Source organism: Ictidomys tridecemlineatus, chromosome X (genome assembly GCF_052094955.1).
Source record: "Ictidomys tridecemlineatus isolate mIctTri1 chromosome X, mIctTri1.hap1, whole genome shotgun sequence".
Classification (NCBI taxonomy): domain Eukaryota; kingdom Metazoa; phylum Chordata; class Mammalia; order Rodentia; family Sciuridae; genus Ictidomys; species Ictidomys tridecemlineatus.
In genome coordinates this window covers 101,843,860-101,869,915 of record NC_135493.1, presented here as the reverse complement: position 1 = coordinate 101,869,915, position 26,056 = coordinate 101,843,860, and the positions used below count along the sequence as shown (strand labels likewise).

Below are 26,056 nucleotides of genomic sequence, written 5' to 3'. Positions count from 1 at the left end.
CAGCTAACAAGCATATCACTAACCAGATGACCCTTGCATTATAGCTATGAAAAGGCTACTGCATCAATGTGACAGAACTGAATACAATCAGTGCTAAATTATTCTCTCATTGGCATTCAGGAGTGATGATGCCCTCTGAGGAAAGGAGAGTAAGACACTTTATGATAAGAATTTTCCTTAAAGATACCAAAAGAGACACATGAGATCACTGGGCCAGACTATAAATAAAAACAACATGCATCAAAGTAACTCTAAACACTTTACAAAAAGATGCTTAGTTGGGAATAAACAGAAAACCCTGTAGGTAAGGAAAGAACATCACTATTCCTTCTTTCCTTGCCTTTGTTGTTGGTAGACCAGAGAAGGAAAAAGGTTAATGTTAGTTCACTATTTATTTTTCCTTCTTCCCACTCCCTCTCCTTTCTTTTTTCCTTGATTCCCTTTTCCATTATGTATTGTCTACCATGTACTAGGCAATATGTAAAGTTGTAGGTATAAAAATGACACCTCATCCTCACCAAAAAAAGGTTCTTGGAGTATGTGGTATATGTAGGGTGACTGACATTCATCAAACAATCACACATATGCACAATGACAAAGAATAATTAAGTCATACAAGGAAAGGTAGACAGAGTTATGATAGTGTATAAAAGCTAGATTTGGTAAAATGTGGGCATTCCATGAAAGTTTGCATAATGACTGAGCCAAGATATGAAGGGTTAGAAGATGATAATGTGGGCATTATGAGGGAATAGGTGTGGGTAGAAAGGGTTTCAGACAGAGGACAGTATGTTCAAAATGTTACCTGAGAGAAGTATTGAGAACTTAAACAAAACAAAACAAAACAAGACAGTATGACTGGTGTTCTACCAGCAAGGGAAAGAGCAGTAAGAAAAGGCTGAGTTCAAACCAGCCACAGAAGACCTTATGCCTCTAACTTGAGATTTTGGCCTTTTTCCAAGGGGATTGAGAAGCCACCAAAGAGTGTGAAGATGAAGACTGATGTAATTCAATTTACATTTTTACATAGACTAGTCTGAGTGAAATGTAGAGATTGCAGTGTAGGGGTGGTAAGAACAGATGCAGAAAGGTTAAGAGAAATAGATTTTGTAACTATGGTGAAGACAGTAGTAGAGAGTTGCAAAATAGTTTGGAGGTAAACTGACCCATGGATGTGGTAACAACTGAAGGCTGGAGGTTGGTCACTCTGAAAAGGTACCTTGCCAATTTGCTGTCATGTTGCCTGGTTAGCAGAAAATATGTAGATCCTCCAAGTTTTAAGGTTTTATAGATTGTAGCAACAAAATGATTTTTAAAAAAAAGGTTTGAGAGCATTGGAAAACAGGAAAATGTGAGATGATTAAATCTAAGTTGTAGTTGAAGGTAGGTAAACATGAAGTAGGACTGGAAGTAATGTGTAAAACACAGAGTTATCAATGAGCTAGAAGTCCTGTTAGGTTAAAGAAAAGTAATAGGTGAGCACACCTGAGTGAGCACATGAATCAAGAAAGGATTATTTAACTCTGGTACATGTTACCCTAACTCTAGCATGTACATTTCCCTGAATCACATCATGAGGTGAAATTCCTGAGTCAAGACTGAGAGTTTTAAGTATAAACATTTTACCACTATTAAAAAGCTACCAAAGCCAATAACCAGGGATAGCAAAATAGTATCTATAATAAAATACTGGATAAAAGGGACCATGAAAATTATTTGTAACATATCCTCATCTTTCAGTTGCTGAACAAAGTAGTGATGGCAATCAAAATTTATGATGAATATTACTAGTCTCAATCTCCTGATTCCTGGTGCACTTGTAAAATGATTCATTTTCTTTGGTTTCTGGAACTAGATTAAAATTACAGATTTTTACAGAAATTCAATCTCATTTCACCATATCATATAATGTCTTCTATTTAAAATGTTCACTGTTCTCAATGAATATTTTCTGCATACATACCATTGTTTTGACTACTTATTCAAATAACATTTAAAAATATAGCAGTGTTTAATTTTATCACACTATAAAAGCTAACTTAAGATTCTTAATTATCCTTGAAAATAGAAGGGAGATATGTGGGATAGAGGAAGGGTATGAGGGGAAGGGAGAAGGAATGGGACAAGGGAAGAGTGGTGGAATAAATCTGACCTAATTTTCCTTTGTACCTATATGAATACACTACAGTGAATCACAACTTTATGTATATTCAAGAGACACTAGTTAAAAAAAACCTATAAAGAGAAGAAAGATTAATAGAATAGAGGAAAGTGAATAGGGAGAATGGAAGGAAAAGAGGAAGTACTGGGGACTAAATTAGAGCAAATTATATTCCATCCTTGTATAATTATGACAAAATGAACCATAATATTATATATAACTAAAATGAACTAATAAAAAATAAAATGACAAAAGATATTCTGATTTATATAAAAGGAATAGCTAAGGGATAAACTGGCAGTTTTCTGGGCATTCTTTTGCAAAGACCCCTGGGTCTTCTTACATGTTCACTTCCCCTTTTGTAATCTTCTATATTCCCTTCTTTGGAATAATGGAAACCCTTGACCTTTCTTCGAGATGCCACCTTTGGCTGAGTCTCCATAGAGATATTTCCTTTAAGTACTGAACATACAAAAGGGGTGCAATTTATCAAATTTTTGTTATTTGGTAATAATTTATTTGGTTGGCTATTCATTTCTGTTCGTGTGTCTTTTATTCTCATTTCAAAAAGACTTACTGGCAGTGTCCATTCTACATCAGATGTTTTGCTAGGCTATAGGTCTTAGAAGTGAGCAAGGCCACATCTCTGCCTTTCTCACTCAGAGCCTAGAAGAGCAGATAGAAACATAAAAAAAAGAAACAACTGATTACTGCTGGAGAATGCTAGTAACCAAATAATTATTTTTTAAAATTGTCAAAGTACAGTACAAACATTTATCTTCCTTATCCCATATGAATAGTACACTGGGTACTCAGATAGTACACTGGGTATCTTCCCTATCCCATAAGAATATACAAAGATCATTTTCTCATATTTTCCAGATAAAAAAGGAAAATGGAATGATAGAAATTTGCAATTAGCACATTGCAACTTCTAGCAAGTAATCATTAACAGCTGCTAAAATTATACACAAAAGAGAAAACAAGGTATTATGTGTCTCCTGATGATAGAAGAATACACTAACATATATAAAGCAGTCTTGGAAAAAAAAAGCCAAACCTGATTATGATCGGATAGGTAGGTTACTAGCCACATTCAGTAGGTAGCCACTAGCTACTTATGGATACTGAGCCCTTGGAATATAGCTAATATGACTTAAGATGTGCTGTGGAAACACATTTTTATATTGATTGCATGCTGAAATGACAATAGCAATTTTATTACAGTTATGTACGAAGTAACCATAGAGGAAACTGGATATAATGTACAGGGAAACTTGGTTACTTTATAACTTATTGAAAAAAAAGGGAAAGAATTTGAGAGATAAATTATCCAAATGCAATGTGTGGCTCTCATTTCAATTCTCATTTAAAACAAAACAAGAAAATAACAAATTTTGACTGTATGAGAGAAAAAATTTAATATTTACTGGACATTCAATATTTTGCAACTACTGATTTTTTTTCACAATAGTAGTACCCTGGTTACTTATGAAGAGTTAACTCATATCTTCTTGAGATATATTTTTTTCAGTACTTAAGAACTTTTGTAGCTCTCTGCTTTCCCATCTGTTTCTTTTTATTATAATTATTAGCACATATTAATGGTGCAATCTTTTTTGAGACACTTCCTGAAATATTTATGAATAAAGTGACATATGCCTGATTGTCACTTTATTGTAGTTTGAAGTAGGTTTATATGCCTAAGATCTGCTTCAAAATAATGGGGGAAGAAGAGGAGGCATAGATGTAATAAGCCTGGCCATGAATTGATGACTGTTGATGTCTGATGAATACATGAGTATTTATTACAACATTCTGTCTACTTTTGTAAATGTTCAATGTTTTCCATGATAAAAAGGTTTTAAAAATAGCCAAAAGAGATGGGCAATTTCTTAAAGGGTATTATTAATGTGGGTGCCTCTGACATTTAAAATATAATGGTGTGCATTATTTATAATTGACCCTTGGATAAGAGTAATAAAAAAAATCTCCACTCAACTTAATTTTGAACAAAACTAATTTTAAAGTAGTCACTTAATGCTTACTATGTATAAGGCACTAGGGTTAAAAATGTCCTACCCTGTGTACATCATTCTGCTTCTGAACTGCTGGAAAATCGCCTCCAATAGGTGCCTGCCTGCTTAATTCATCATCTTTCAGCTGGAGCCACACCAGCAGTTCCTGAAGAGAGAGGTGCAGACGCTTCCATTGGTCAGAACTGGCTTCCAAATGGGACCTGAAAAATAATAGGGGAAAATTATGTCAGAATATTCTAGAAATATAATAGATGATTCTAACAATTCCTTTTTATTGGTTGGTTATTTCCATAGTGTATAAACCTACTGTGAACTTCATAGTAGAATTCACTAAAAATCTGACTTCCTGTTTTTGAGAGCCATCATGTAGGGTGGGAGGGTATTTTGGTGGCAATTTTGAGAAAAGGCAGTAGTCAGCCATTTATCTGTTTCCACATTTATCATCTCAAGACTTGGGGCATGACATATACACTGGAATTGATCACTTTTTCCATGCCTATTATAGTCAATAATTCTTAATGTTTCTGGTAGAAAAAAAATGGATCCAGTGACTAATAAAAAACCCCTCCATATTCATGTGACTCATGCTCATACTGGAATTCTTTCTACTTTGAGAAATGGAAAGGTCTCTCCCCACAATTTGACTTTTCCATTTCTACACCCTAGGCAGCCTTTTCCATTGACTCCTTCCGTCTGGCGTCTGTTCCTTTCTGCTCCTCTTCCATATGCTTCTCCTTTGCCTCTACCCTTCTTTATTCCTGTGCACCTGGGATTTGTTTTCACCAAGTTCCGACATTTTCTGCTTCATTTCCCTTGTGTAAAATGTACTGAGACAACAACTCACGTGGAAGAGGAAAATCAGACGTTTGTCTGAAAGCTTCTCCCAAACATGAATAATTAAGGCAGTAGACTGAGTGCTTTACCATCGACTGTATTTAGAACATGTAAATCCTTAGAAGCCATTTAAGAATATACAATGAATGATCTGTGCTATAAAATCCACATTTCACTTGAGGATGAGAAGCTAAATTAATAAAATGAATCATCACCAAAAAAACAAAGAGGAAAGACAGGATGTTAGCAAAACTTTATCCTCAGGTAAATCTGGAATTTGCTGCATCACTCACATATTACCAGCAAGCACTAATTAATTCATAAAATTAATGCTGCCTATAATATAAATATAATAAACTCTCCAATGCTGCAAAGTTTGAAATGTAAAGAAAACCAGCCAGGTAGAACAACATTTCCCTTGGCCATTTGATAACGTGGCCTAACATATCAAATACAATTCTCCTTCTGGTCTCAGTCTGAAAGAATCACCAAAGAGTACCTATTACTGAAATTAAATTGTTTCAAACATTCTGAAGGCTAATATGAAAGTCTTAAAAATGTGCAAATACAATGACCTGCAAGCTTAAGTTTGAGGAATTCATACTAAGAAAGTAACTGGAAAATCTTACCAAGATATAATAGAAAAAATTTTGTTTATAGCATCATTGATGGCTGTTATAAAGTAGAAATAAACTGAAATATTCAATATTAGGGAATTGGTTACACACATCATGATGAATTCATACAATGAAATGCTATGCAGTATTCCATATAATAATATAGGTAAATATTTATGGATATGGAAAAGATCATGTCAGTTATAAAAATGAATATAATCTGGTAAATGGATGGAACTAGAGACTATCATAATAAGTGAAATAAATCAATCACCCCCAAACCAAAGGCCAAATGTTCTCTCTGATATGTTAATGCTGACTCACAATAGATGGGGTTGGGGGAGAGGAGTGGAGGTTCACCTGAGTGAACAGGGGTGGGGGTGGGAGGAAGGGAGCCATATGGGAATGAGAAAGATAGTAGAATGAATCAGACATAACTTTCCTCTGTTCATATATGAATACACAACCAGTGTAACTCCACATCATGTACAACAACAAGAATGGAAAGTTATACTCCATGTATGTATAATATGTCAAAATTTATTCTACTGTCAAGTATAACTAAAATGAACAAATGAAAAAATTACCAAAAATAAATAAATCAAAGCTAAGAAATACCATTAAAATGAATATAATCTATTTTTCTATTTTTCTAAAATGTTTATGTGTGTGCATATTTGTGTGCACATGCTTAACAATGCATGAAAAATTCTGGAATGAAAACCATGTTATCCCTCAGAGATGGATTTACAAGTGATCTGTTTCTTCATGTTTATCCAAATCATCAGAATTTTCTTTCTATAATGCATAATAAAAACATCATATTCAGAAAAAATGATAACTTCTACAAACAAGAGAAATCGAGTTGTTAAAGATTCCAAGGGTATTATTATCTAATCAGTGAATCATGACACACCTAAGTATCATGAATAGTGCATGCAGACTACAAACAGTGTGGAGATAATTCTCTTATGTTTCTATTCCTTCTTTCCATTTTAATTATCACTTTTCTGTGATAAACCTAAGTGAGAATTCCCTATGCAAAATTTTAGCTGTTTAATGGCATTTAATGAGTACTGGTTGCAAGTATTCCCTGGGGTGTCTAGAATTTTAACTTGGGTCCCTTGAGGTCCAAAGAGGCTTTCTAGCAAGACAGTTTGAAAAGTAGGAAGAGAGAGGCACAGTCCAGACATGGAAAAGTAGCCAATGGTAGAAGAGAAACTGATTAAATAAGTATTTATTAAGTGTTTCTAAGTTCCAGTGAAGCATTAATTAGTAGGAAGAGGGGAAGAAAAGGGAGAATAAAAGAAACCTAATGCTTGGATTCCCTTTATCTGGTAGAAGAAACAAATACTGACTTCTAAGAGAGGATTTGGTGAAGGGCAGGCTGCCCATGGTGAGACCATAAGCTGCTGCTTTTTTAAAATAAGGAAGTGCTACAACTTCAGTTCTAGGTTAAATGGTGCTGACTAATTATTAGTGGATCAATGAACCCCTTTGTGTTTCTTAAAAGGGAAAAATAACTAAAAGACTTAGGGAATCCAGTTTTAAAGATCTAATGGTAACTTAATAGCATGATATAATAAGGCTCTAAGAAGTCAGGGACAGAGGACAGTCAAGAGACTTCACAGAATAGAAGTAGAAGGATCTGGAACACCAAAAGATAGAAAGCTCTCAGTTATCTGAGTGAGGGGACTTTTCCTAAGGTGTGAAGTTAGGTAAAATTGCAGAATGTTTGATCATCCTAACTACATATCAAATGACTGTTTCTTTGCTTTCCCTCCTAAGGCACAAGAGTATAAGAAAAGATCTGACATGAGGACAAAAATCTATGCAAAGGACAGGGGACAGTGGTTAAGGGCTGGAGAAGAGAAAGACAGTCCAGTTAGACAATGGTTCCCACCTTAATATATAACAAGGTACTCAGTCTAATGCTGTGATTCTTAAACTTTAGTATGCATAAAAAACTTTAGAAGCTTGTTTAGATTCCAGATTCCTAGATCCCACCTCCAGAATTTCAGCATTTTTAACAAAAATCTATACTTTCAACAGGAACCTTCACAACTCTGCAGGTGAGCTCCAAGACCACTGTTTAAGAACTTTTGAAAGTATTTGTGATAAAATGTGACTTCTTGTTCTCAACAGGGCAAAGGTGGTATTTGTTAGTTACATGATTTTGAAAAAGATCTAAGTGTAATGAAACACTGAGAGCTCATTAAATATTTTCTTTGACCATGTTAAGCTTGTAAAATGTTTTTAAGAGATATTTCTAGTACATTTGTTGGAAGCAGCTGCTCTATCCTTATTTTTGTGAGTGTATACTGAATATTTCAAAATGATTTACCTATGTTTGTGTTGGGAATGTCTCTTCCTGAAAAGGTTTCTTTGGATATGGAATGTTTTTTTTTTTTTTGTATCAAAGGCTGTTACATCATAGGTTAAATATCTTATTTTGCAATTTGGAAGATGCAAGGGTAAAAAGACAATTGCTGAAGCACATAACTTGAGTGATCATATTTAGACATGGGAAATAGAAATTACAAGCCCAAAGGGGAGTGGGGGAAAGGGCATGGGGGTAGTAAAGATGGTGTAATGAGACTGACATCATTACCCTAGGTATATGTATGATTGCATGAATGATGTGACCCTCCTTTATGTACAACCAGAAAAAGTAAAAAAAATGTGCTCCATTTGTGTACAATGTATTGAAGAACATTTTGCTGTCATGTATAATTGGCTGGAACAAATAAATACATTTTTTTTAAAAAAATTACAAGCCATTCTAAGATGAGGAAATCAACTTACTGGCTTTAACTAAATATTCTGGATACCTGAGCAAAAACACTGTTTTTTAATTGTCACATATACTCTATTTATCCTTACTTATTCAACAGAAAATAAAAGAGGTGATTGAAGGGGCATACTTAGCTTCTATCCATTTTTTATTAATCTTTATTAGTGGAGACAAGAGCTTAGGGGCTACTAGCTTTTAACAAGGCAAGTGCTGATCTTTAAAAAGCAGATAATTTCCACAACTTGTAAGGTTTAGATAAAAAGCAGAACCTTCAAGGTATGTTGGGATGTATTGCTTAGTCTTTAAATAACTCTTTGGGGACAGCACTCCAAGAATTATAGGGGCTGATAAAGTGATTGTTATTTCTCTAGATACAGATATTTCAAATGTGATTTGGTTGATGCCTATTTTGAAATCCTTAATAAAACTTTACTCTGAAAGGCACATATTCTTAAAGCAAAATGTGTTATATTGAATTCATTTTTCACTTTGACTTCTTTTATAAAATTAATGATATATCCCCATAGATATTTGGTGCCTTGTGTAACAAAACAACACTTGAACATACAGAAAGAAAAAGTACAAATTCAGAAATAATAAAGAATCACTGAAATTAAATGGGAGCTAAGAGGCTTTAAATAAAGAGAGAGAATTAAGCCTAAAGATAAATAAAACTTTTTTTTTCCAGATTGTCTTGAACTTCAACTTCCAACATAATTAACATTCCAAGAGTGAGAGAAAGAAGGTCAGAGATACTCAATGTCCAAGTTGCATTTTTCTCAAAAGTAGAAAGACTCTGCCTCTTTTTGTTCTTTGTTTGTTCTCCACTATAGAAAAATTTTTTTAACTAATCTAACTTCTAATACCAAATACTTCCCAAAAGATGTACTGCTGCTGTGGATTATATAATGTTAGTGTTCTTGCCTCTCAAATTAACGTTCAAAAATTTATAAATGTGAATGTTTTATATAATATTTACAAGTTTTTCTTCCATATATAAGAATCTTAGAAAACATAAACTTTGCTCAAGTTATGTTGATAATATATGATTCTCATATTTAACAGTAATACAATAATCTGGAAAAAGTCTGGTAACAGTCTGAATTGAAATCTTTTTGAATTGTATTTATATAAAATATTAACTTGACCATTTCTCAAATCATTTTCACTGACTACTTATTTCTCCTTATACCTCAAGGATAAGATGTGATATAATACATATGAAATGGATGGCATATACTTTTATTTTTTTAATATTTTTTTAGTTGTAGATGGACAAGATACATTTATTTTATTTATTCTTATTGTATGTGGTGCTGATGATTGAACCCAATGCCTCACAGGTGCTAGGCAAGCACTCTACCACTGAGCCACAACCCCAGCCCTGGTATATACTTTTCTTGGATTAAATTGTGAGATAGGATTATATAATTAAAGTATTATTTTTTTACTGGAAGATGTCTTATTGACTTTTTCTTACATCCTGTATTTTAAATTAATCAATTTCATTTAAATATAGGAAAACAAAGGTAGAAAAATTCTATAATTTGGCCAGGTTCATAAAGGGCAAGTGCATAATTAAAAATAATAGCATTGTAGAACTGTAGGAGAACTTGACAAGATCGCCTGTGTTTCTGGTTAAACCTCTTAATTTCAGTGAGGGATAGGATTGAAGTCTGAAGTAGTTAAGTGACGTTCTCAAGGTGGCATGCTAGGTAGCAGTTAAGTGACTTGTTTAAGGTGACATGCTAGTAGAAATGGAGCTAAGAAGAAAAGGAGCTTAATGACTAAGTCACTCAGCTGCTGGTCCAAGATTCTTTCTATTGTACCTTACTAATAAGGAATAATTGCTGAAAAGCAACAATTTAGAATTTGGAATTTCTTCATTCGTATAGTTTAGGTGGAGGAGCAAGAGAGCCTTTTGAAACAACTTATAAATACTTAAAGGAACTTGTTATCAAGTGAGTACATATGTATATATATATATATACTTTTTCTTTCTTTTTGTCAAATTGGGGATGGAACCCAGTGCCTTGGCAAGCCAGGCATATTACTTTACCACTGAGCTATACCTTAGACCCTCATGTGTAAATTAGGATTGTATTAGGAAGACCTGGTGAAAGAACAGATTTTATATATATATATATATATATATATATATATATATATATATATATATGAATATGAGAGAGAGAGAAATGTTCATTATGGAATTTGAGTCAAAATTTAGAGCATGATATAGGAAAATGGATGGAACTTGAGATTATCATGTTAAGCCAAATAACTTGAACTCAGAAGGTTGAGGGTCTTATGTTTTCTCTCATATAAGGAAGCGAGAGAGGAAAAAGAAAAACAAGGATTGAAATGGATCTACTAAACATCAAAGGGAGATCGGTAGAGGAAAGGGACCAAGGGGTGAAAGGAATGGTGTGGGGTGGGGAGTGGGGGGGGAATGCTCAAGAATGATATTGATCCAATTTTATTGTATGTATGTACGAATAGGTAACAGCAAATCCCATGCATATTTACAACCATAATGCACAAATAAAAATGTGGAAAAAATTTAGGGCATGCATGGAGAGATGGTGTTGTGTGAAAACCAGGATATACACATATTCACATGAAGAAATAAGGAAATTGTTGGAAAGCAAGAAGGGGATTAGAAAGCAGAATCTACTTGGCTTAGAAAATCTAGTTGGGGAACTAGAATTCTGCTTGGTAAAAAGCACACTGGGGACAGGAGATGAACAGAGAATGAAAGGGGTTAGCAAAGGTTTATGTGACAGAATTGGTAGAGAATGGTGTGTACACTAGATTCTAGTGACTAACTTCATGAGAGCCGTAATTTTTTTCTTCTGCTTTGTTCACTAATGCATCCCCAGTGCCTAGAAGAGTGCCTGATATGTAGTCGGCACTCATTAAGTATTTGTCAAATGAACAAATAAATGATTGAATGAGTACAATGTGTGCATGACAAGATTGTAGCTCTTGAATGAAAGAGTAATATGATGGAAAGTGTCTAGGTAGCATATTCTTGTAAATATTTAATGAATGGTCTAACTATGTATGTTAATCTATCAGTATGGTATGATATGAAGACTTGAATAAGAACCACAGGAAGAGAAAAGTTGTAGGGTCTAATGAAAATAAATGGAAGGAGAAGAACATGGTATAGATCTAGAAATACAAGGATACCTCTACTGAGCCAATAGAGCAAAAAAGGAAATTTCAAAATCATTTGGATTCAAATGATTTCTTTTTCATTAAAATTGGACACCTGTGAAATTAATGCTTTTATTTTGTGAAATATATAAATGGTTTAAGAATCCCTCAAAAACAATAAACCAACTATAATTATTTAGTATGTTATAATTTGGAGAAACACGGTTGTTTTTCCAGGGTATCTCTGGAACTACTTTTTAATTGTGGTGACTTTTCATAATAAAATAACCTCAATGGAGTTACAGATGAGATTTCCCATGCAGGCTTATTAGTGCCATTAATGCTTCTGTATCTAACTCTTCCCAGTGTTCATTTATTCTTTTTCATAATCATCCTAAATTACTATCTCTACTGAGCTTCTTTGAACTGAACCTTGCCATTCACTAAGAACTGAGTGATATCCTATTTCAATCAAGTGTCAGGAATAAACTAAATTGCTTTTATGTGAAGAATTAGTTCTTTCTTTTTTTACAAGCTGATGCTTATAACACATTCTATATTATTAGAGAGGCCTATTTAAAAGCCAAAATCATTGATCTGAATATTTAAATTCTCAAATTTGCAGCACCTTAGATAAGCTAAGGTAACTGTTTTCTACTTGATTAATGACAGCAAGAATTAAACTGCAGGAGCTGGCATATGGGAAATTGCTGAGAATGAAGAGCCCATATTTTGGCTGACATGCTGTTTGCTGCTTTCAATTCTCCTTTTATTTCATCAAGTTCATATGAAGGAGAAAAAAGGCACTGAGTGATGTTCAGAACAGTTATAGCACCTTGCTTTTTCTTTCCTGCAAAAAAAGAATAACTTTCTTTTCTTTACCTACCAATATCTTTTCCATTTCACATGTTTCATTCCTTTTTAATGACAGATGTTATGAAAGTGGCCTTTGTCATTACACACTGTGACCTCTCTTAAGAGTTTAAGCTGTAGAAAATGAATGGAGCCTCCCCAGCTTTGAAAATGCCATTGCCATTATTGCCCCCACCTCATCACCAACACATGGGTAAAAAAAAATCATGAACAGAATAGAGAGATAAAAACAAGTGGCTTGAAAGCTGGGGTATAAACTTGGGGGGAAAGCCTTATAAATAATAATAAATACTTTTCTACTCCCAGAAATCTGCTTCTCTATTTCATCTTTTCCATTGTGTATTTATCTTAAAAAAGGTTTCTTGTGTACTCTGTGGGATAATATGATGATTAAGAACTCAGATGCTAAAGTCAGATACTCTGTGTTTAGATCTTGGATCTGTCACTTGCTAACTAAGTAATCTTGGGAAAGTTATAAACTCTCTATGCCTCATTTTCTTCAAATATAAAGAGAGCATAATAATGAAATCTATCTAGGTTTGCTGAGAGCATGAAATGGGTAAATAATGTGAAGCCCCTTTGGCATAGCATGTGTTAGTTTCTATCATTATAATTATTTTGTATTACGTGCAAAATTTTATAATAGTACTTTTGAATTAATAAAATGTCAGGGTTTTTCTCCTCCTTATATGAGTAGATACATTATATGCTGAAACTTTGGACAATTGGGAGAACTTTAAAGAATAAAGAAATCCTTCCTTTCTGTAATCTTTATTTCCTAGAGGAATTGACACCTCTCACTATTTTGGTGCATTCTCTTGTAACTATTATTGAGTTCATTGTCCTTTTTACCTCTTTCTACCACCAATCCTTTTATATACAAAGACAAAATCATGAAATATCTCCAGAAAAAAGTAGATAAGGAAAAGCAATTGATCAGAAATCAGAAAGCCTAACTTCTACTCCATGCCACTTGGTAAATTGTTTAGGTAACAGTAGGCATTTCACAGACCTGCTCTGCTCTCTTATCCCTTTACTGAACTATCTTAGCAAAATGGTATGGCAAAGAGCTTCTCTCTGCTTTCCTTACAATGATGTTTGGATCCATCCATCTAAAAAAAAAGCTGGTACATAGAATGAGGCAAAGTAGAAAGTAACAGGTGAGTATAGAATTAAAAGCTCAGTATACCCATGTGGGATGTGTTTTTAAAAAATCTAAGAGGAATCAAATGACAAAAAGTGGCTATATTCTCTAAGCTGCAGGAGTTTGGAGAGGGTTTCTCTAAACTGTTAATTATAATGAGTTCTGATATTTAAAGAATGTCCTCCGGTATGAATTTTGAGTAATGCCAAAGAAAGAATTCCATAATAAACATCCGTTAATTTTATAACTTTTTGTATAACCCTGTGATAAGCCAATAGAGAACTCTATGAAATTAGAAGAGCTGTACTCCTCATTTAAATTCACTCTAATGTCTTAATATGCATCTCTCCTGTGGTTATAAAACATCACCATGTTAATCTAACCTGAACCCTCAAGTATCATCTCCATTCCAAGCAAATGAATGATTCATTTATTCAAAATAAAATGAATCATTCCAAAATTGGGTGATTTACATAAACATATGAGATATTAGCTACTTATGCTAAGAAAACGAGGAAAATTTTGTCATTTTAATTCATCTCTGGCTTTTTTTGCTGCAATCTTTTCCTACCTAATGTTGAGAGACTTTTTCCGCAGCTCACTCCACTTGAAGTTCATGTTATCCAGACGTCTTTGTAATAGTGCCGCTTCATCAGAACCTTCCAGGGATCTCAGGATTTTTTGGCCATTTTCGTCTAGGTTGTGATAGATATCTGTGTGAGCTTCGATTTCTCCTTGGAGGTCCTATGGGACAGCAGGAAGAAGGATACATGCAGAATTATTGAACGAAAGAAACCAGCAGTGAATGTGAATTTGGAGAACTACAAAAATAAACTATGAAAAAAAGAATAAACTATGAGTTCAAAAGACATTTTAATCAGTCCCATATGAGATGATATACCCCAAATCACTTTTCTTGGTATATTGTCTCGTGTTATTATGTAGATTGAAAATGAACATCTAATTAGGTGTAGTAAATTTATTCCTTGTCATTATGAGTTGGAAAGTAATATATTTGTGACTTCACAAATTTCATAAGTTAAATCTTCTAGTCCATGGATAAAATATATTGTTTTATGGAAATGGTATAAAATAAAATTATATGGAAAAGTGCAACCCAGTGCCAATCAATTCAATAAAATATGAGTCAAGACATATTTTCCATTTACATAGTAATCTGTAAGGTTGATTCTGACTATAAAAGCATATAGAGATGAATAAACAAGGTTGTCCTTGGTCCACAGCACAAACACATTAATGGGACTCTATCAGAGAAGCGAGTCTTCTTGACAACACACGTTAAGTTCACCTTGGTGTTAGTGCATCATACATATATTATAGCATCACACATTTATTAGCAAAATCTCCCATTTAAAAATGCCATCATATTTCTAGGCTTGAGAGGTGGAAAGTTCATAGGACCTTGGTAAAAGTTATGATAAGAGGTATACATTTAAGTTCATGTGTATAGACACAGATTAAGAAAATTATCATAGGAGAAGTATCTGACCTTTACATGGTATGTCTTCCTGTGTAACATTTTCAGCTTGAACCGGGGACTACAGCACTGATCCTGTTGCATAGCAATCCTGAGAAAACCCAGAAACTGAAAGTGCCCTGCTTTAAAATGCCAACTTTGCTTACATTCTGTTGACAGAATGAGTTTCAGAGCACAGGCCTCACCAGTCAATAATAATAAACGGCCACTTTGTACTCCTAGCTAAACGGTAGCCAGGCGTGTGGATGTGGGAGGGACCTCAAAGAGAGGAGGCCTGGAATATGCAACTGACAGTTTATATTAAACAGCCAACTTTTCTTATCATTTCACCATTACAAGCCAGAGACATTATAAATTCATTTTATATATGTGTTTCCCTCCTTGTTCCCAGCAGAACAGTCAAAGCCAAAAGAACATTCCTTAGAGAGCTGCCGGGTACCAGCATTCCTTTCTGCCTACACAATGAATGGAGGCTTTGTACATTATCTGACTTGCTCTTAGAGATTTGTATGCTTCTGTTCAACAAGTTTAAAAATTCATTCTGAAGCTGCAAACAATTGGATTTATCTATGTAACTAGAAAAGTTTTCTTTTTTCTCTCTCACTCTTTCTAAAATTGAATTAAATTACTCTGCTAAAGTAAGGGAGAAAGTGGCAACAATAACATGTTAGAAATTCTGAAGAACTAGCTCACGTTTTCAGTCACGGTCTCTTAAGATGCAGAAGTTTGAGTGCTGCAGAAGTAAGGTAGATGGGCAGTGAATGTCTCCTGTTACTATTTTTGGCAGCCAAAGTACCCTTGGTGGACTATGAAGAGAGTTATATCCCATCCTCTTTGACTGGAAGGACTGGAAAGGGCATATGCATAGGACCACATCAGAAGTTGAAAGAAGGAAAATACTAAAGTAGACTTAGGAGCATGTATCTCCAACCCATTAAAACCAGGCTGGTTCTGGAAGGGTACAGACAGATTTTGAAACTAGCATATGTAGTAGGAAACTAGCATTGGGCTTCTTCAGAACAAAGTTGGGTCAAACATATATCCATTTATTGCAGTTTTCTTCGTCTTTTAAAAAAAATCTACATGGAATAACATGCTGGCTTTTGAGCAAAAGAGAAAATTGAGTTAATTCATCTAAGCAGTTCAGGAAAAATAAAAACCAGATCCAAGGTCCTGATAATTTCCTCTCTTGTCTCTTTTACTTTACTTTTTTGTTCTGATTTGTACACTACCTAAAATTTCTCCTCAGAGTATATATTTAGTTAATTAAAGTCAAATTTACAGTTGTTCAAGAAAATCAAGTTCCTATTTGGTTTTTGTGCAGTGCTGGGGATCAAACCCAGTGTTTTCATATGCTAAGCACTCATCCACCAAGCTACACCCCTACAGCCCCAGAGAGTAAAGTAGTTTGACTAATAAAATAAACATTATACAATATATGTATATAAATGATTATACATTTGAATTTTTATATCCTGTATTGATAGGAGACACCCAGTCCTAATCATTAGTTCCTTAAGATTATGTATAACATGAAGCTATCAACACTTTATTGAATAAAAGAGGTCTTCTCAAGTGCAAATAGGATGTTGATTCATGAATTTGTTAATTTTCATCTTTGCCATGACTGTGTGTATCACACTGCATATAAACATTTTTGTTGTATCAATAAATAAATGAAAATAAAATTTATATACAAATATTTATCTAATACTAATTGTCTAGTCTTAGCATCATGGAAATATAAGAATGCAAGTGACAGTTCTCTTTTCCTGAAGTCATACATGTACTTTTTATTTGATCCATGCATATTATATTACTAACTAAATATCAATGAGAATTTCCTGCCAAATCTCATAGATACTGGGATAAAATTTTCTCCCTTAAGAAATGCAGAATTGGCTGAAGTAAAAAGTCTTAATATCGACAGGAAGGTAAGTATAATGCCAGTGTTAGTTTTCTAGGGCATCATGGTGGCTTGGAGCACCAAATGACATATGTACAGTGAAGAACTTCACAGGTTACAGTGCACTTATAAATGTAACACCCTGGCTATTCCTCCCCTGGCTGTGTGAAGTATATCATATTCTTCCTGTTTTGCAGATGAGAGGTTCAGAGAAGTTTAACTGATTTGTTCAAGGTTTTCTATGTAGTAAATGTTAGAACTTGGAAGTGGATCCAGTTTTCTTGACTCCTGAATATCTTGGGCTATTTCCACCAATTGGTTTGCTGTGAGCATTGGATGTAATACATAGTAGTTACTGAAGCTGAACAAGGATACTATTAACAAGAGGGGAAAAAAAAACTGTTGAGGGAGAAGCACACTGAAAGATAGCATTACTGATTTTGATAAAACATTTACCCACATGGATTGATTTATTCTGAGTGAAAAATGGAATCCTGACTACACTTTTTATTTCTCATTTTGCAATTGGACATCTGGGACCACCTGTGAGCAAAAACTGTCTGTATTGAAAAGGTCTTACTATAAAATATCTCTGCTGCCACAACACAAATTCTCCCATCAATGAGTCCTCTCTTTGTCTCTAATTGCCAAGCGAACCATGAGCTACACCAAGTAATGACCTGACACATCAGCATTAAGAGAGTTCGATCACATTCCTTTGGGATGCAGGCTGGTAGAGCATCTGTCAAGCTACAGGATTCAGGTAGGTTTCCCTAAAAGACAGACAAGTACTGGTAAAGATTATGAGGGTCTCCTTCAAAGGTTACCCTACTGTAGTGGAGAATTTTCAGCACCAATATGCAGCATGAGTTCTAGGTGGGGAGGGGACATTGACAGGCCAGATAGGAAGAAACATACATTTGCAGAAAACCACCATGATGGCATTCATTTTAAGAGTAAACCTTATACTTAGAGACCACAAAAAAGCAGGAAGTTGGTATGGAGAGTCAAGTGGGGTCTTCAGAGAGTAGCCAATCTGGACATAGGACAATTTTCACAGAAAACTGTAGGTAGTTTTATTTCAAAAGATCACTCAGGATTTAGTTACTGTATTTATTGTATGCTATATATTTTTACTCTTTTTTGTGATTGTATTAGTACTTGATAGGGAAAAGATATTTGTTATATAAACAAACAAACAAAAAAAACCTACGGCAGCAGTAACAAATATAAGACTTCCTATATACCAGGCATTGTCCAAAGAACCATATATGCATGAGCTCATTTAATCCTCTCAATCACCCTCTATGGTAATTATTATCTTAATTTTCCATATAAGAGAAGAAAATTACAGAGAGATCAAGAAAACATATCCAACATTATATAGCTAATAAACTATGCAGTCAGTGTTGAATTGGGACAGTTGAACAGCAGGACTTGTGCTCTTAACCATTAAGCTTCCTTACCTCTGAGTTTCCGGTTTTTTGTTGGCAATTTTGTGATTAATACTATTGTCATCTACATTTTAGTAAATTTAGTTCTGTCATGAGGCACTAAATATCATTGTTTCCAATACCCAAAGAGTAATGTTATAGTCTTATTAATATGGAGACTGTTAAACAGATTTGAAGTAGCAGCCAGAGACATATTCAAAACAATAAGAAGGAACATAAAATAATTGAGAAAATAAATACAAATGAAAAAATAATATATCCCCCCTGAAAACCAAAATATATAGCCTAAATTTCTGTACAATTTAGAAACAAGTTTTAGTGATGAGTGCCAGGAAAGTTTAGATATGAGGCAAGTATTATGCTCACAGGGTAGCAGTTCAAAGAGTGCAGATTATCCTGTTTCCTGAAGGACTTTTACAAATCCCACACTTCCTTCTTCCCTGAGAGTCTAGCTTATGTCTGCTATAAGTCCCCTTTCTAAACATTCAGGGAAAATTCATCTAAAAGTGCAGTTAAATAGCCATGTACTTGAGTCTCCCTGTTCTCTTTCCCTTATTTGATGCTTAAATTTGAAAATTTTAAATCTTGTTGCCTTCACTAAATATTAGATAATAATACCTACAGGCTGAGTTAGTTTGGATATTACATGAAATAATTTTTGTAAAATACTTTGAACAGAATCCAGAACACGAGTTTCTAATAAATAATAGCTAACACAGAGCTCACCACTTTGAGAGAATCCATGTGGAATTCAAGTAATGGAAATAGATTTCATGAAGTCATGGGACTCAGCTTGGTCTTTGAGGAATGAATGGAATTGAAAAACATGGAGAGCAGAAGATATTCCAGGTGGGAAGAATAGCATTGAAATGGCATAAAGGTGGAATGATTTGGTTTATGAACAGTGATAATAAATTACACAACCTGATTGGAATGGAAAATGAATGTTAGGGACAAACAGGTAGAATTCAGTCAAGTGCCTTAAAGTAAGTAGGATTAAAAGTCTTTTAGAAAGCTACTGAGAAAAGTACAAAGACAAAGATTATTGACTATTACATTTATTACATTTATTCTAACTCATTCAACAAGTAGAATGACCCAGTGTGTTCATAAGCAATAAGACAACTGGAGATGAATAAGGAAAGGTATAAAAGTCTTACTAAAAGAAAGATAAATGGAGATAGCGACAATTAGTTATGTACACTTATTATGGCCCAAACCAATGGATGTGATAGTATTTCAAAATATCACAAATAACAATATCCACATATTATTTTTATATGTATATGGAATTATTTGTCTCAAAAAAGAGGAACTTAGTAAATTAATATAGCCATTATGGAAAACAGTATGGAGATTCCTCAAAAAAACTAGATATAGAACTACAATATGAACCAGTAACTCACCTTCTGGAATATATCCAAAGGAAATAAAGTCAGTATGCTGAAGGCATATTGGCACTCTATTATCTATTGCAGAATTATTCACAATAGCTAAGGCATGGAAGCAATCTAAATTTCCCAACATGAGACAAATAGATAAAGAAAATATTCTATATATGTACATGATGGAATATTATTTGGCCATAAAAGGGAAACTGGCATAATTTGAGATAACATGAATGAACATGGAATACATTATGCTAAGTGAAATAAGTCAGGCACAGAAAGACAAGTATTACTGAACTCGCTTATATGTGGAATCCAAAAAGTTGAACTCATGGAAGTAAAGAATACAATGGTGGTTACCAGGGGCTGGGGGAGGGCAGCACAGGGATGGAGGGGAAATGTTGATAAAAGAGAACAAAGTTTGTTAAATATGAAGAATAAACTTCAGTGACATATTTATTACACAAATCATGACCATAATAAATAATAATGTATATTGCAAATTTTCTATAAGAGTAGATTTAAAATGTTTTCCACCACAAAATGATAAGTATGTGAAGTGATCCATTTTTTAATTAGCCAATTTAATCATTTCACACTGTACACATATTATAATATCACACTGTTCTCCATAAATGCATATAACTGTCAATTAAAAATAAATAAATGACTCAGCAATGAACAAAACTTCTCTATTTTGAATATAGCTGAGAAGTGAGGAAATAAATAGCATAGAAAGAATAAAAATAAGCAGCCAAATATCCCTACATTTTTAATATAGCCACACTACATTTAATTCTTTCTGAAAGCAGTGTATAAATAATTATAAGAATATTAGTTATTGCTTACTGATCTTTTTTAACTAATTCAAGTAAGTAAATAGGGAAAAACGGTAATGATCTGATTTTCAGAATTTATAAAGTCAAAAACAGAAGATTTAAAACAGGAAAGAAACTATGCTTATGGGCTAAGCTGAGAGTAACAATAAGTTAACATCTAACAGAACCAGAAAGGCATAAAAGGAGATACATCCATCAGGGCCACACAGTGTGGAAACTGAAAGCCCTCCATGTATTACTGCCTTTGAAGGTATAGCCTAGCTTTACAGACAAGCAAAATAATTAATGATAATGATCTTCAATTTATCAGAAAATGCAGATCTATGTTTTGTAAACTGTATTCAAGAAGAAATCAGTGTGTGCGAACCTCTTCTAATGTATTTTATACAACATGGGTACTTTGAAAAGTTGTTACTGTTTTAGAGAAGCTGAACAAAACAAAAACAAACATGAAAGTAAAACTCCCTTAGTTTGGTTATTCATTAAACACGGGCTTTAAATAGTTGAGGTTTTTGAATTCTACACAAACACACAAACACACACATTCCATTACAAGAACAGAAGAATGGAAAAACTTGACAGTAAATCTTTAAAGATATGTACAACAACTAAAAATAAAGAGCCAGGGCTTGCATCTTGTATGTCTTGCATTTGTAATTTTTTTAAAGTGATTCATTTTTATTGCATGTTACAAAAGTATCAGTCTGTCATGGACTGGAAATTACAACTAGCAAAACAAAACAAAAGTATCCTTCCTAACAGATTTTTTGAGAAGTACCCAAATAAAGGAATTGGAAGCAGTCTTGGCCTTATAAGGACTCTAATCTAAGCACCAAAAGTTCCGAACTAGATCAGGAAACACACTTGGTTACAGATTCACAAGAGGGTGTGACTTTTTTTTCTTTCTATTGTATATGTGGCCATTGCAGTACTTTAAAAAGCAGCAGAGTTGTCATCCCAAGAGAAACAAGAGTTAATTTGAGAACTGCTGTTTGGCTTGGAGCCTGGTTGCTCTAGGTAGATAAGGAGTGTGTTTTCAGGTCCACTGCATCGCAATGCATCTTAAACGAGCAGCCATGGATTTAGGAGTCCACAAGCTCTGCTTTAAAAATGGCTCTTATTAAAGTCCTCAGAGACTATTATCCTGCAGGGTTTCTTGTCTTTGCTTTCATATCTCATTCGAAAATTCTCACACTTAAGCACTAGAACAGCAGAGAGAAGGGATATGCTTTCCTGCCTCAGTACATTCCCAGGTGCAAAGCTTTATTTCAAAATCTAATCTTTAAAAATGCCTGGCCTAGGGTGGATTACCCCTGGAGGAAACTGAGCAAAATCCCATTTGTCAGACTGCCTTAAGCAATCCCAAACTCTGGTAACATGTGATACTTTCTCTCCCTGCTTGACCCTTTGGCTTACTCTCTTCTTCAAATTACTTTTTAAAATTGTAGGATTCATATTTCATACATTAGATTGAAGTGGGTTATGAACTCCCAATTTTACCCCAAATGCAGATTGCAGAATCACATCGGTTACACATCCACATATGATATGTCAAGAACTTTGTAATGTTGTGAACAACCAATAAAAAAAATAAAAAATTAAAAAAAAAATTGTAGGATTCATTGAAGTTATAACAGGTTGGGAGTAGGAAGAGAGGTATCTTCTCTTTTACATCTTGTTTTTCCTCCTTTTTTTCCTCTTGCAGTGAAAAAATTCTCTACACATTTATTCACCACACAAACATGCATTAGATTTTGCCCAAGATTTTGCTAGGAACTATAGAAACACAGATAATATAGGAAAGATGTGATCCTAGTTCTTACATGAACTTATTACTTTCTCCTTTACTTCTTCCCTCCTTCTTTCCCAATATCTATTGTAGTAGAAACCAAGTCTACTATGGTGGGAAAAAAAAAACAACAGACCTTCTCCTCTCTTGAAGTTCACAGAATAATAGAAAGGTGGAAGACAAATTAGCAATAACATAAATTAATATTCAATAAAATAGGAAAGGCTCTGATGGTAACAAATGTCAGACTATAGGGAGAATAATGGTATATACTTGGTGGTGAGGAGGTGCTCCTTGTTTACGGTAGTCAAAAAAGGATTATGTTTTTTTTTTTAAATATGCTTTAGGGTTTTTTTAGTTGTAGTTGGACACAATACCTTTATTTTTATGTGGTGCTGAAGAAAGAACCCAGCGCCCCACATGTGCTAGGTGAGCACTCTACTGCTGAGCCACAACCCCAGCCCAAGAAAAGATTATGTTTTAACACCAAAATCAAATAATCCAATAAATAAATAGGCAAAGGGGGAACAAAGATAGTGGGCCAGAGGGAAGCAGCATTCTGTGTAGCTCCATGACCTGGGACTCAAGTAGTAAGAATACTGCTTCTCTGCGAGTGATATATTCCTGCCCCTGTGCCAGAATCACAGCCATTGTACTTGTACAGGGCTCCAGGCCTCAGCGTCAGAATAGGTCTCCCAAATACTCACCCATGCAGGACTACCAGGTACTAGAACAGGACCATCAGCACCTGCACAGAACTCTTGGCCACCCACCAGAGCAGAAATCACCAACAATGCCACTCCCATGTAGAACACTGGGCAGCTTTCCACACACAGGAACTCCAGCTGCCACTCCTGTGTGGACCCCCAACGTGTGGCTTCCCCAGTCACGCCATCTTGGGACTCTACAGCAGCACATACAGTCCCCTATGCACAGTAGCCTGCCTGTACCTGAGAACTTAACACAGGCTCTGAATTTAGTCCATAGCCACACACTGCACACTACAGAGCTAGTCTCTGAACGTATCGTCCAATGCAGTTGCTCAGCGCCCCCCACATGACCGACACCCCACTGCTGAAAGCAGGCACCTCCATCTTGGTCATTTTCATCACCATCTTCACAGGGGGGCAATACCCAGTTTGGAACTCTGGCTGACCAGGTACCCAGTTTCTAACTTCCCCCATCTCCCCAGCAGCCACTACCCTGGCACAGTGACACACTAGTTACCTTCACCATCTGAGGGCAGAGATACCAGCTACCAACAGACGACCCCACCAGGGAAGGAAGAAACATACGAATTTTCAACCAAAATAATCCTGTTTCCTCCTTCAATATATTTTTCCCCTCTCCCTCTCTATTTTCCCACCCTCACATCCCCAACATGTGAAACCAAGTACTTTACATGAATTAGGATTTTGAGGACTGGGACGTCTGAATAGTATATTATAGCTGTGTTGTATATTCTTTTTTTTTTATCCCACCAATTTCTACTATTTTAATATTTTTTATTTTTCTTAATATATATGTGTGTTTGTTTTATGTACTTTACTATCTTCCCACTTACTTATCTACCCCAAATTACTTCCTCTCCCTACTCCTCTTACTAACCCTCTTCTTTACACTTCTCTTTCACACTTCCTAAGATATAGTAACTTTATATCCTCACCTCCTGCCTCCTCAGCATATCATCCTACTCCCCACCCCCAATTCCAGAAACTGTAAACCATTTTAAAGACTTACTCAGTATATTGTAGATAATAATTGAATTCATAATTTCTGTACATTGTGACCAAACTGTAAACATTTTTAGGGTGTATATTGTTTATATTGGGATCTGATAACATTGTCCTTCCCTCAAAGGAGAGGTATTGGATCCTTATAGCACTATAAGCCTATAGGGTAAAAACAGCAATGCCTCAGATCCACAGTGCTAGAAGGGAAGACACACAAGCAATATGAAAGGACAAGGGAAGAAAGTGTCCCAAACATATCAAGATACCACATTATTATAATCCATGGCCAGCCCAGTGGAAGAAATTACAGAAAAGGAGTTCAGGATGTACATGATTAAAATTTTCTGTAAATTAAAGGATGACATAAGAGAGCAAATACAGGCAGCAAAAGATCATTTTAACAAAGAGCTACATAAACAAATACAGGAAGCAAAAGATTACTTCAATAGGGAGATAGAGGTTCTAAAAACAAACAAACAAACAAACAGAAATCCTTGAAATGAAAGAAACAATAAATTAAATTAAAAGTTCAATTGAAAGCATCACCAACAGATTTCACCACTGGGAAGACAGGACCTCAGACAATGAAGACAAAATATATAATCCTGAAAATAATGTAGACCACACAGTGAAATGGTAAGAAACCATGAGCAGAACATTTAAGAAATATGGGATAGCATAAAAAGACCAAATTTAAGAGTTATTGGGATAGAGGAAGACATAGAGTTCCAAATCAAAGGAATGAACAATCTATTCAATGAAATAATATCAGAAAATTTTCTAAACATGAAGAATGAATTGGAAAACCAAATTCAAGAGGCTTATAGGATGGCAAATGTACAAAATCACAACAGATCCACACCAAGTCACAATATAATGAAAAAGTCTAACATACAGAATAAGGAGAGAATATTAAAGGCCACGAGAGAAAGGAATCAGATTACATATAGGGGGAAGCCAATTAGATTATGTGCAGATTTTTTTAACCCAGACCCTGAAAGCTAGAAGATCCTGGAACAACATATATCAAGCTCTGAAATAAAATTGATGTCAACCAAGAATCTTATATCAAGCAAAATTAAGCTTTAGATTTGATAATGAAATAAAAACCTTCCATGATAAACAAAAGTTAAAATAATTTACAACTCAAAAGCCTACACTACAGAATATCTTCGGCAAAATAGTTCATGAAAAGGAATTGAAAAACAACAATGAAAATCAGAAGGGGGAGGGATTACAGAAAAACTAATCAAAGGAAAAACGAAGTCAAGTTAAATGCCAAAAATAAACAAAAATACCTGGGAATACAAATCATATCTCAATAATAACCCTGAACGTTAATAGCCTAAATTCACCAACCAAAAGTCATAGACTGGCAGATTAGATTTAAAAAAGACCCAACAATATGCTGCCTCCAAGAGACTCATCTCATAGGAAAAGTCATCCACAGACTGAAAGTGAAAGGTTGGGGAAAATCATACAATTCACATAGACTGCAAAAGCAAGCAGAGGTTTCCATCCTCATATCAAATAAAGTAGACTTCAAGCCAAAGTTAAACAAAAGAGATAAAATAGGGAACCATATTGCTTAAGGGAACCATTCATCAACAAGACCCAACAATAATAAATTTATACACCCCAAACAATAGAGCTTCTACGTTCATCAAACAAACTCTTCTCAAATTTGAGAGTCACATAGACCACACACAATAATTCTGGGTGACTTTAACACACCTTTTTCATCACTAGATAGATCTTCCAAACAAAAGCTGAACAAAGAAACTATAGAACTCAATAATACAATCAATAACTTAGACTTAACTGA

General features: G+C 34.5%; 1 protein-coding gene across 19 annotated transcripts in view; it reads right to left on the bottom strand.

Annotated features, from left to right (window-relative positions):
* Window positions 1–26,056, bottom strand: part of Dmd (dystrophin) — a 2,094,227-nt gene that overhangs the window by 372,208 nt on the left and 1,695,963 nt on the right. For 17 of the 19 annotated variants that reach the window (XM_078034984.1, XM_078034996.1, XM_078034982.1 and 14 more), the window contains 2 exons: window positions 14,196–14,368; window positions 4,244–4,400 (listed from right to left, as the gene is read on the bottom strand). In XM_078034984.1, the coding sequence (XP_077891110.1) occupies window positions 4,244–4,400; window positions 14,196–14,368 (330 nt within the window). Of the gene's footprint in view, window positions 1–4,243; window positions 4,401–14,195; window positions 14,369–15,134; window positions 15,180–26,056 lie in introns of those variants that run through there. The other 2 variants (XM_078035000.1, XM_078034999.1) reach the window with 1 other exon arrangement.